Raw genomic sequence first — 11316 nt, forward strand, 5'->3', positions numbered from 1 at the left:
GAGGGGCGAGGCCTGCGAGGGTGGGCTGTAACAGCGCTGCCCTACCGGCTCTAGCGCCAACGAGATTCCAAGCATCTCTTTGGCTCGTTCGGCCGTTCAATCACATCTCCGTATCTGCGGGCCCTCCCCGTGAACCTCAACGCTCGCTCACCGCTTCTGAGCTTCTATTGGTCGTAGCAGACGTCCGTTTGCCACTCTCCCCGCCCCAATACGGAAGCGGCGGGGTACCCGGGATCCGACCGCTAGTGGGTCCAGGCCATGGGGCAGCCCTGGGCTGTGGGGAACCCGGAGGCGGTGTCTGCGCGGCTTCCTCTTGTGCTCACCGCACTGTGGGCCGCGGCCGTGGGCCTGGAGCTGGCTTACGTGCTGGTACTGGGTCCCGGGCCGCCCCCACTGGGACCCTTGGCCCGGACCTTGCAGCTTGCGCTGGCAACCTTCCAGCTGCTCAACCTACTGGGCAACGTGGGGCTCTTCCTGCGCTCGGACCCCAGCATCCGGGGTGTGATGCTGGCCGGCCGTGGTCTGGGCCAGGGCTGGGCGTGAGTGGGGCACGGGATCTGGCGGGGGGAGAAGTGGGAGCTTTGGGCAGGGGGAGGGCCTCAGGACCTGAAGATGTTAGAACCAGTTTACAGTAAGATCCGCTTGAACCAGACGGCAGAAGGAGTATCATTCATCCACTTACAAATATTTGAGTACCTACTACGTGCAAGGTACTGTTCCAGGCACTGGAGGTACAATAAAACATATTCCTGATTTCAGGGAGGGGGCAGATGATAAACTTCGGGCATAATAAATCAGAAAATAATGTAGAATGTTAGAAGGTGTTGGTGGTAAGGAAACAGAGAGAGCAGGATAAAGGAGACTCAAAGTGCGGTTTGAAATAGGGTGGTCAAGGTAGGCCTCATTGAGAAGGTGGCATTTGAGCAAAGACTTGAAGGAGAGGGGAGAGTTAGCCACAGTCATCTGGGGGAAGAATGTTCCAGGCAGAGGGAACAGATGATGCAAAGACTCTGAGACATTTGTGTGCCCAGCATGTTCCAGGAACAGCAAGTGTGGCCCCAGTGGAGTGAGGGGGGAGAAGTCAGAGACGTAAAGACCTTGTAAGACCTCGAAGACTTTGCTTTTTACTAGAAGTGAAATGGAGAGCCATTGGAGGGTTGTGAGCAGAGGAGGGACATGACTTAGATTTTACTTGCTTGATTTATTTTTTTCTTGGCCGTGCCAGGGATCGAACCTGGGCCCTCAGCAGTGAAAGCGCGGAGTCCTAAGCACTGGACCTCCAGGGAGTTCCCCTGACTTAGATTTTAAAAGGATCAGTCTGGCTGCCGGGGTGAGACTACACCAGTTGGGACAAAGGTGGAGTCAGGGAAGCCAGGCAAGAGGCTGTTGCAATAATCCATGGGGGAGCTCATGGTGACTTGGACGGAGGTGGTAACAGTGGAGGACAGGAGAAGTTTGCTTCCGGATGTTAGAGACCAGAGAAAGGCCTCAGGACTGGGGCTCTCAGAGCTGGAAGAGCCCTCAGACCTGCTGTGCCAGGAATGGAAGGGCCTGGGAAGTGGTGTTTAGCCTGCATTTACCTGTGAAGAACCTGAAGCTTAGAGGGGGCAGGGGCTGTGCCTGCTTCCCCAGGATGGGCTCAGGGGCTGACCGGGCATGAAATGGGGCACTCAGAGCTGCTGGGGGAACTGACCCTGTGGTTCCTTCCCTGCAGTTACTGCTACCAGTGCCAAAGCCAGGTGCCACCGCGCAGTGGGCATTGCTCTGCCTGCCGCATCTGCATCCTTCGCCGGGACCACCACTGCCGCCTGCTGGGCCGCTGCGTGGGCTTCCACAACTACCGGCCCTTCCTGTGTCTGCTGCTTCACGCCGCAGGCGTCCTGCTGCACGTCTCTGTGCTGCTGGGCCCTGCCCTGTCAGCCCTGCTGCGAGCCCACACACCCCTCCACACCGCCGCCCTCCTCCTGCTGCCCTGGCTCATGCTGCTCACAGGTGGGGGGCCGGGGAGGCCTCCAAAAAGAGGCAGAGGCCCATTCTGGTAGGCGATGGGATTTCCGGCTGGTTCTCCAGGCAGTGCCCTGGGGACCTAGTCCCAATGTCAATTACGGGAGGTGAAGGGAGCCTGGTATTCACTTGGGTGTGCGGTCTGGTAAAATACAGGGCCTCAACGTAGGTACAGAGTTCTGGCTGAGAGAATCAGGGGAGGAAAGACTAGTGGGATTTCACCTAGAGGGGGATGGGACGGTGAGAGAGCATTCTAAATGGGGGGCATTCGGAGCTAGGGGAGCAGTGTGAACAAAGGCTTGGAGGGTGGGCACGGAGTAGTGAAGGCATTTGATGGGAATTGTGAGAATTAAGGCTAGGGCAGTAAGTGAGGACTGGATGGTGGAGGGCCTTGAATGGTGTGTGAGGAGATGGTCCTTACTTGATTGGGCAGTGGGGAGCCAGTGAAAGTTACAGGCAGGGGAAGGTCCAGTCTTTGGAAGTGAGGAGGGGATGTTTTGAATCAGGAGACTGATTGAGAGGCTGTGTTCTTGTTGACACTTTCCTCTGACACCACCCAAGGTAGAAACCCCACTGGCTTTTTATACTTTGTTCTCTGTCCCCCAGAATGCTTTGGGCTTTCTTTTCCCTGACTCCTTCCTCCTGACCTGTCCACGGTCCTCTCTGTAACCTTGTCCTGCAATTACTGAACTCCCTGACCACTCTGAGTAGTGGCTCTGTCGCCTCATCCTATCCAAGCCCAGCTCTGTCCCCAGGACCCCCTCCCTGCAGCCCAGGGGGGTCTTGGGAGGCCCAGTGAGACTGTCAGGGTCTTCCTGTGCCCACACTGGCTTCCTGAGCAGCCCTCCTCTGCCCTCCTCATGACCCCCCTGCCTCCACTGAGACTCAAGCCCTCCAGCTGCTCCTGTCTGCACGCCCCCAACCGCCGGTCATCCACGGTCTCCCACTCACTCCCCGCAGTCACTGAAGACTTGGGCTCCGGCCCCTTGTCTCCCTCTCAGCCCTGGGCCTTGCTGAAGGCATAGGTATCTGAAAGCGTGGGTGAATGGCCCCAGTTGCTCAGCTTCTTGACCTTTTCCTCCCCTCCTCCCTTCCCCTACTCCCACATCCCCACCCCAGTCGTGTCAGAATCCAAAATGTGTCACCTCCCAGAGCACCCCATGTCACCCCTCTCTCTGCCCCCACCGCCTCTCCTATCCATCTCTCACTCTGTGCTCCGCGACCCCCCTCCGGAGCTCCTGGCCCTCACCTTTCTGTCCATCAGCACCTTCCCCCTTCACCACCCCAGGTCCAGCGTAGCGCCCGCATTTCCACCAGCCTTCTGCAGCATCTCATCTCAAGCCTTTTTGCTCCATCTTCCTTCTGCTGTGCCTTCCTGGCTTCTCTGTGTCTGCCCTTGGCTGCAGAGAGCTGCCAGAGACGCCTGGTACTATGTGGCAGTCAGTTTCATGTCAAGTTCATGGCTGCTGACCTCAACAGGCCCTCAGCGGTGCCTGGCTGCCCTGGTTTCTCATAAACTTCCTCCCCCTAATGGCTGCAGCTCAAATCTTCCCACTTTCCTGTCCTCCAAGCCCCAACCTCTCCTGAAAATACATCACAGAGGAAATTAGACATCAGATGGCACGTCCAGAATTGGCTGTCCCGTCCTGGAGGCAGAAGCTCTCTGCCCCAGCTTCTCCTGGTGCCCGACCCCTCCTCCCTGCTGGGAGCCCTCACACCATGGGTCGCTTCTCCTCCTCACTCCAGGCTCCCTCCACTGGCTTCCTTCGGATTCTCCCACCTGGTACAAAGCCTCTCTTCACCCCACGTCCTCCTCTTCCAGCTCATGCCTTCTGGCTCTTCCATCAGCAGCCAAGTCAAAGGACTTGCCTGGGCTATAGGCTGCTTTTCCTTGCCTCCCACCCATTCCTCCACCTGCTCCAAACTGGCTGCTGCCCCCACCCGTCCTCCGAGACTGCCACAGTCCCCAGGCCTCTGTCTCCACAAAACCCAGAGGACCCTTCTGTGTTCTTTTCTTGCTTATGAGACCTTTCAGCCTCATAAAACTGCTGGCCTTCAGCCTCCTTAAAGGGCTCTACGCTTGACGTCCCCAACGGCTTGTACTTTGGGGTTTCCTCCTTCCTGGTTTCCCTATATCTGATCCCTAAGGACCTGGTTTCCTGGCTGAGGTTGAGATGCCATTCTCATCTCCCTACCCACTCTGCCGGGTCTCGGAACCGCCTGGGTACCAACCGCTCACAAATCTGTGTATCCAGCCTGGGCTTCTCTCCTGAGCTTCCAGAACTGTCCACTCACTTGTCTCGCAGGCACCTCTCCATCCTGCCTCAGGACCTTCACACAGAATGTGTTCTCCCCTCTTCACTTAGCAAACACCTCCTGAACCTTCAGGCATCACCCAAAATATCACTGTCAAAATAGATGAAGTTTATTTCCCTGAGCCTCTTAATAAGTTTCCATGTCATCTCCCCGCCAGTAGGCTCTCTTTTTTTATTGAAAAAACATTCACATAACATGAAACTCATAATTTTAACCATTTTCAAGTGCTGCACAATTCAGTTGCATGTAGTACATTCACAGTGTTGTGCAGCCATCACCACTGTCTAATCCCAGACCATTTTCATCGCCCCCAGTACCCATTAAGCAGTCACTCCCTCTTTCCCCCTAGTGCCCTCAGCCCCTGGCAACCACTAATCTTCTGTCTCTATGGATTTGTCTGTTTGGGACATTTCATATAAATGGCATCATACGATACATAACCTTTTGTGTCTGCCTTCTCTCGCTTGACATAACATTTCACGGCATCTTGTAGTTCATTAGTTCACCTGATACTTACTACCTTCTGCGGGTCAAGATGATGCAAGATGCTGTACTTTGCCATTGTCACACATATCACAGCTGTAATTAAGTAACTGAGATGTGATCTCTTGAATGTCTGTCTGTGAGCTCCCTGAGGTCGGACATGCTACCTGCCATTCATCCTGGTATTCATGGGAGGTTCTCACAAGTTTGTGATGCATGAGTGAAAGTCGCATCTAGGGCAGGGGGCTGTGTCTGCCCGTTTCACCAGTGTGTTCCCATCAGCCGGCATGGGTTGACCAGGGAGCAACAACTCAGTGTTTGCTGAGCGGAGGAATGCGCCCTGCTTCATGGTGGAGTAGGGGACGGGAGGAGGGCAGGAGCTGGGCTCTGGGACAGCTGGGCTTGCTGCTTCCCCTTGACCCTCTCTGCTCTCTCCTTGCAGGCAGAGTGTCTCTGGCACAGTTCGCGCTGGCCTTCGTGACCGACACGTGTGTGGCGGGTGCACTGTTGTGCGGGGCTGGACTGCTGTTCCATGGGATGTTGCTGCTGAGGGGCCAGACCACGTGGGAGTGGGCTCGGGGCCAGCACTCTTACGACCTGGGCCTCTCCCACAACCTGCAGGCGGCCCTGGGGCCCCGCTGGGTCCTTGTCTGGCTCTGGCCCTTCCTGGCCTCCCCGTTGCCGGGGGACGGCATCACCTTCCAGACCACAGCTGATGTGGGACTCATGGCTTCCTGACTCCAGGAAGAGCCTGAGCTGTACGAGGAGTGGGGAACAGGAGAGGGGACTCAACTCATTTCAGGCCCACCCCCAGCCTCAGAAGGGGCAGCAGGCTGGTACACTGGTACTTGATGCCGGCTTTCGGCAACTCCAGCCCCGCCCTTAGCCTTGCCCTTGCCCAGCTTGGACTCCTAGTGTCCAGGGCTTGGGCCCTGCGGCTCTGCCTCTATCAGTGGCCCCTGAGTACAGCGAAGGGTCTGGCAGGGGGCTGCTCGGCCTGCCCAACTGCCCCTTTGCCAGGTTAATAAAGTGCCCACTTGGTTCTTGGACTCCCTCCGTCTTTGTGGGTTTCTGGACCTTCACTGTTTCCAGGGCTGCTGTTTTTGGTTCCTCTGATTGGCAGGCCTGGGAACCACAGAATGCCTGAGGGTGTGAGCAGCCAGGGCTCTGCCTCCTGCGGCCTTGGGGCGGGGCCGGGGGTGGGGGCTGGCCAGCAGGTTAAGGCAGAATGTAGTGTTCCAGGGTATGAGAGTCCAGAGTTCTTTCCCAGGTTCAGTGCTTTATAATAAGTTAGGAACATTTCACAGCAACAATTTCAGTGAACTTCTCTCCAGCTAACCCAGTGCACTGGGCAGCAATTATGCAGGTGATAAAGCTCTGAGATTTGATGTGATAAGATCACGGGGTAGTAAATGGAGGAGTCCGGATTTGAACCCAGATCTTTGTGCTTTCTCCTTCACCCTTGAACAGCCGAAAAAATCAAGGCAGAGAAATCAGGTGGGGGTGTTCAAGCATCTGTGCTGGCTGGATGGTGCTGAGACTGCTAAGCTCCTCCTCTCTGGACTCTTCAGGAGCTACTTGTTAAACACTTTTATTTAAATATAGTAAATAGACATTTCCAGTTAAATGTGGCAGGTTTAAACATGTGAGTTTGTTTCCTCTTAAAATCTAAAATGATAGTAAAGAAATTAAAAATGATGTAAATTTACAAAGACAAAGAAAATAGGAGGGAGACAGCACTAGACCAAAGAGCCTGATAACATTCTGAAAGATGGAAAGTGGATAGAGGCTCGTTTACTCTCTTAGAGAATTAGAAGTTGAAATTAAGCGTTCCCTTCTTGGAGGGGCCAAGAGGCAGCCCGATTGCCTCCAGGAGCCCTGGAGAGGTTCACTGTGGAGGGCAAGGTTTGGGGCTGACAGTAGGGACGGGACTGATTCAAGGCCTCTATGAGAAGCAGCTAGGTTGCCCTGCCCCCCAGGACCCACCTGACCCCTTGCTACCCCGCTGGGGTGGAGGCGGGGGCTTTTCGAAGAAGCTTTGCATCTCCGGGGGCCCTGGGGAGGGTAGGGGTGAGGGACTGGACCAAAAATGGAGTTAAGTGAAAACCTACAAGTGCTGCTGGGGGAGCGGGGTAGTCCTTCAGTGACATGGCAGGCTTGCCTTCCAAGAACCCGCAGAGAAGCCCACCCTTCTGACAGGCCCCGCCCATGCCCACAAAGGTTTGAGCTGCTAAGACTTCTTTGTTTTTCTAAACAGCATGCTCTATTACTATATTTTTTTTTTTTTTTTTTTATAAATTTATTTATTTATTTTTGTCTGTGTTGGATCTTCGTTTCTGTGCGAGGGCTTTCTCTAGTTGCAGCGAGCGGGAGCCACTCTTCATCGCAGTGCACGGGCCTCTCTTGTTGCGGAGCACAGGCTCCAGACGCGCAGGCTCAGTAGTTGTGGCTCACGGGCCCAGTTGCTCCGCGGCATGTGGGATCTTCCCAGACCAGGGCTCGAACCCATGTCTCCTGCACTGGCAGGCAGACTCTCAACCACTGCACCACCAGGGAAGCCCTATTACTATATTTTAACTCTGTTAGGAACTTGGTGTACCTGTCACTTTGTGCCGTACATAAGCATTGGAAGACTTCTGTTTCCTCTACTGCTTTACCCCTCACCCTCCAGAATACCTTTTCTTGTTGTTTTTTTTTATAGTGAAAAGATACAAGGAAATATTTATAAAATAAAGAGAAACAACACCCTCCCCCCCATTTAAGAAATGGATACTATTTCCTTTGAGGTCCCTGCTGTGCCCCTCCCTGGTAGAGGAAACACTGTGCTGTCTTAATCATCCCCTCGCTTTGCTCTGTGATTTTATTACATATGTTTGTACTGGTTTTGCATGTTTTTGAATTTTATATGAACGGAGCCACACAATGTTTATTCTTCTGTGATTTGCTTTTTCCTTCAATATTATGTTTCTAAGATTTATCCAAATTAATGTGTGGCTGTAGAGCACTTCTTTTCCTTGCTGTATAGTGATCCATTGAACATACCACAATTTATTTTTCTTTCTTGTCCCACTGATCATTTTATCTACCCCTGTATACGATCTCCTAAGATCTACTTGGCCCTTGCTCTTCCATATAAATTTTAGAATCAGCCTGTCAAGTTCCACCAATAAAAACCCCCCTTGAAATTGTGAATGGAACCCAACTGAATCTATAGATCAGTTTGGGGAAAATCAGCATCCACATGAAATTCAATTTTTCAGTTCGTGAACACGGTGTATCTCTCCATTTAATGTTTTCAATAAAGTTATGTATGTTTTCTTATAAAGATCATGCCTTTTTTGGTTAGATTTATTCTTATGTATTTGATATTATGATGCTATCATGCATAGTTTATGAAAATAATTTTCTTATGTCCAGCAAATCTAAAACTTATTTACTTGAAAATTCTTCTGGGTTTTCTGTATTTATAATCATATCTATGAAAAGATAGTTTTGTTCTTCCTTTTTAATTTTTATATCTCTTCTTTTTCTTTTTTTTGGCTGTGCCACGCAGCTTACAGGATCTCAGTTCCCCGACCAGGGATTGAACCCAGGCCATGGCAGTGAAAGCCCAGAATCCTAACCACTAGACCACCGGGGAACTATCTCTTATTTTTCTTGCCTCTCTGTCTGGGTGGAAGAAAGGGTGGCTGCCCTTGACTTGTTTCTCACAATAGAGGGAATGATTTCAATATTTCACCATAAAATATGTTTGCTGTGTTTTTTTATTTAATAGATGACTTTTATTAGGCTGAGAAAGTTCCCTTCTATTCCAAGTGTGTTGAGTTTTGATTCTTTTACTTTCATTCTCTGCCTCTTAAGAATGGCCTGTAGATGGATTGTTTAAATCTTTGTCTTCTAATAACTGAAGTACAGTCAATTTTTTTTGGCCACGCCACACAGCATGTGGGATCTTAGTTCCCTGACCAGGGATCAAACATGTGCCCCTTGCAGTGGAAGCACAGAGTCTTAACCGTTGGACTGCCAGTCAGGGAAGTTCCAGTATTTAGTCATTTTTATCTATTGTAATTAACGTTCTTGGATATATTTCTTTTGTTTTGTTTTGTTGTTTTTCCTGTATAAAAAAGGATCCTAATATCAAGGTATAGGGAAGGGGAGGAACAAGGGACATACCCCTTGGTGTAAGGACACAGAGGGGGCAAGAGGAGGATAAGCCTCAAAAGGAGGGTGGGAGGGGAATGTCATTAAGGCAGCAAAATATTCTCTATAAAAAGTTGGAGTCGTCTCCATAGCCTCAGAGATGAAGGCAGAGATCACCTTCTTAGTGGGGGGCTCTCCACTCAAATGTTCAAAGGAAGGGGAATGTTGGCCTCTCTTCTCTTGGTTCTGTTGCAACCATTCCATGGCTCACTCTGGGTTACCTTCTGCCTTATGTAGGTAAGAGTGCTGCAGGGCTCGGAAGGCAGAGATTCGCTTGTGTGGGTTAAAAGTCAGCATCTCCAGCAGCAGCTGTGCTCCAGACTCTTCCATCTCAGGTACCACCGGCTGCACAGGGTGGGGCCCTCTGGGGGAAAAGGCTCCTCGGGGTAGATACACATCTCGGGGCCAGTCATCCTCTTGGGGCAGTCCGATCAGGTCAAAGATTTTGCCTAACTGGTCAGCTTCAGAGTTTCCACAGAAGAGAGGCTTTCGACAAAACATCTCTGCAAAGATACAGCCAACACTCCACATGTCCACAGGTGTTGCATATGTAGACTGCAAAAGAACTTCTGGAGCACGGTACCAGGGTGTAACAACCACAGATGTAAGTGCATCTGGTAGCTGTAGATTCTGGCCGGGCCAAAGTCGGCCAGCTTGACTGTCCCACCACTTGTCACCAGAATGTTCTCTGGCTTCAGGTCTCAATGAACGATGCAGTTGGCATGAAGGAAATCTAGGCCTCTTAGAAACTGGCGCATCAGATCCTTAATGGTCTCCACTGGCAAGCCTGGCGGGGGTGCCTTGTCCAGATATGTCCTTAGGTCTTGGTCCACATGCTCCAACACCAGGGTCACTTTGGTCTCCTGGTCAGTTTGGGCTGTGGCACAGACGTCCATCAGCCGCACAACACTGGGATGCTCAAAAGCCTCCAGCCGCCACAGTAAAGCCACCTCACGGACTGTGCTGATGGGCAGGCCCCCTCCAGCACCTCCTCCATTGGGGACTCTTACGCTCTTGAGGGCCACAAAGTGGCCACTGTGGGGATCACGGGCCTTATACACCGTCCCATAGGCACCAACACCAATCTCAGCCACTGGCTCATATCGAGGGGTAGCCATTCTCAGACCAGAGGAGACCCTCACCCCGTGAGGAGCTGCGGGGGCGGCCCATTATCGGGGCCCCGGAGCTGGTTCCTGCAGCACCATACACTCGAGCTCAGTCCAGGGCAGCTGGACGCTACGGGCCTGACCATAGACCTTGGATATATTTCTACTCCTTTATTTTGTGCTGTTGTCCTATCTTGGCTAGTTTTTTACCCTTTTATTTTTTGCTGGGTGTAGAATTCTAGGCTAATAGTTATTTCCTGTCAATATACTGAAAATATTATTCTGTCTTCTGGTGTTTATTGTTGCTGTAAGTCAGCTGTCATCTATTTCATTGTTTTGTTGTTACTGTTCCTTTGAAGATACTTTCTGTCTCCAACTGCTTTTAAGATTTTTTTGTCTTTGGTATTCTACATTTTACTGATGTGTCCAAGTGTGGTTTTCTTTGTATTTATCTAAATGGGATTCCTTAGGTTTCTTCATTCTATGAACTGATGTCTTTCATCAGTTCTAGAAAGTTCTCAGTCATCTCTTCAGATGTTCTGTCTCTACTGGAACTGATTGGACCTTCCTACTCCATCCTTCTTGTCTTTTTTAAAAACATATTTATTTGGCTGTGTCGGGTCTTAGTTGCAGCACACAGGATCTTTAGTTGCAGCATGCAAACTCTCAGTTGTGGCATGTGGGATCCAGTTCCCTGACGAGGGATCGAACCTAGGCCACTGCATTGGGAGCACAGAGTCTTAGCCACTGGACCACCAGGGAAGTCCCCCTCCTTGTCTCTTAATAGCTCCTATTTTCTCTGTTTCTGGCATTCTGAATAATTTCCACAAATCTATCTTCCAATTAAGTCTTTCATCAACTGCAAACCAATCTATTGAAGTTTTTTTGGTTTTTGTTTGTTTTTAGTGGTTGTACCAACTCATCGAGTTTTATGTGTCAAATGTTTTATTTTTCATTTCTAGAGGTTGTTTGGTTCTTTTTCAAGTTTGCCTGCTCATTTTATATACTCTTGCTGTCTTACATTTTAAGGTTTTTTAAAATTAATTAATTGATTGATTGATTATTTATTTATTTATTTTGGGCTGCGTTGGGTCTTTGTTGCTGCCCACGGGCTTTCTCTAGCTGTGGCGAGTGGGGGCTACTCTTTATTGCAGCATGCGGGCTTCTCACTGCGGTGGCTTCTCTTGTTGCAGAGCACGGGCTCTAG

The 11316-nt window shown here is 50.9% G+C and overlaps 1 protein-coding gene and 1 pseudogene across 3 annotated transcripts; one reads left to right on the forward strand and one right to left on the reverse strand.

Annotated features, from left to right (window-relative positions):
• The first annotated feature begins 212 nt into the window (after nucleotides 1–212).
• ZDHHC24 (zDHHC palmitoyltransferase 24) lies at nucleotides 213–5852 on the forward strand. Of its 2 annotated transcripts, none has more exons than XM_082626654.1 (3): nucleotides 213–539; nucleotides 1715–2038; nucleotides 5246–5852. In XM_082626654.1, exons 1-3 carry the CDS (start codon nucleotides 259–261, stop codon nucleotides 5517–5519), a joined length of 879 nt encoding a protein of 292 aa, XP_082482780.1. In that variant the 5' UTR covers nucleotides 213–258; the 3' UTR covers nucleotides 5520–5852. The 2 variants fall into 2 exon arrangements, with proteins under 2 accessions (XP_082482780.1, XP_082482781.1); XM_082626655.1 differs by having other exon boundaries at nucleotides 1715–1992.
• Nucleotides 5853–8843: 2991 nt separating this feature from the next.
• LOC309808444 (cyclin-dependent kinase 4-like) lies at nucleotides 8844–10270 on the reverse strand (annotated as a pseudogene). The gene has a single exon. The product of its transcript is annotated as a cyclin-dependent kinase 4-like (transcript).
• Nucleotides 10271–11316: the final 1046 nt, after the last annotated feature.

Source organism: Mesoplodon mirus, assembly GCF_964341445.2.
Source record: "Mesoplodon mirus genome assembly, chromosome: 7".
NCBI classification, from domain to species: Eukaryota; Metazoa; Chordata; class Mammalia; order Artiodactyla; family Ziphiidae; genus Mesoplodon; species Mesoplodon mirus.

Bases quoted from the DNA above. Each gene is read 5' to 3' on its own strand.
- ZDHHC24 (XM_082626654.1), top strand. From the start codon at position 259: ATGGGGCAGCCCTGGGCTGTGGGGAACCCGGAGGCGGTGTCTGCGCGG. The intron at 540-1,714 runs GTGAGTGGGGCA...CCTTCCCTGCAG, and splicing joins GGTCTGGGCCAGGGCTGGGC to TTACTGCTACCAGTGCCAAA. The intron at 2,039-5,245 runs GTAGGCGATGGG...CTCTCCTTGCAG, and splicing joins AGAGGCAGAGGCCCATTCTG to GCAGAGTGTCTCTGGCACAG.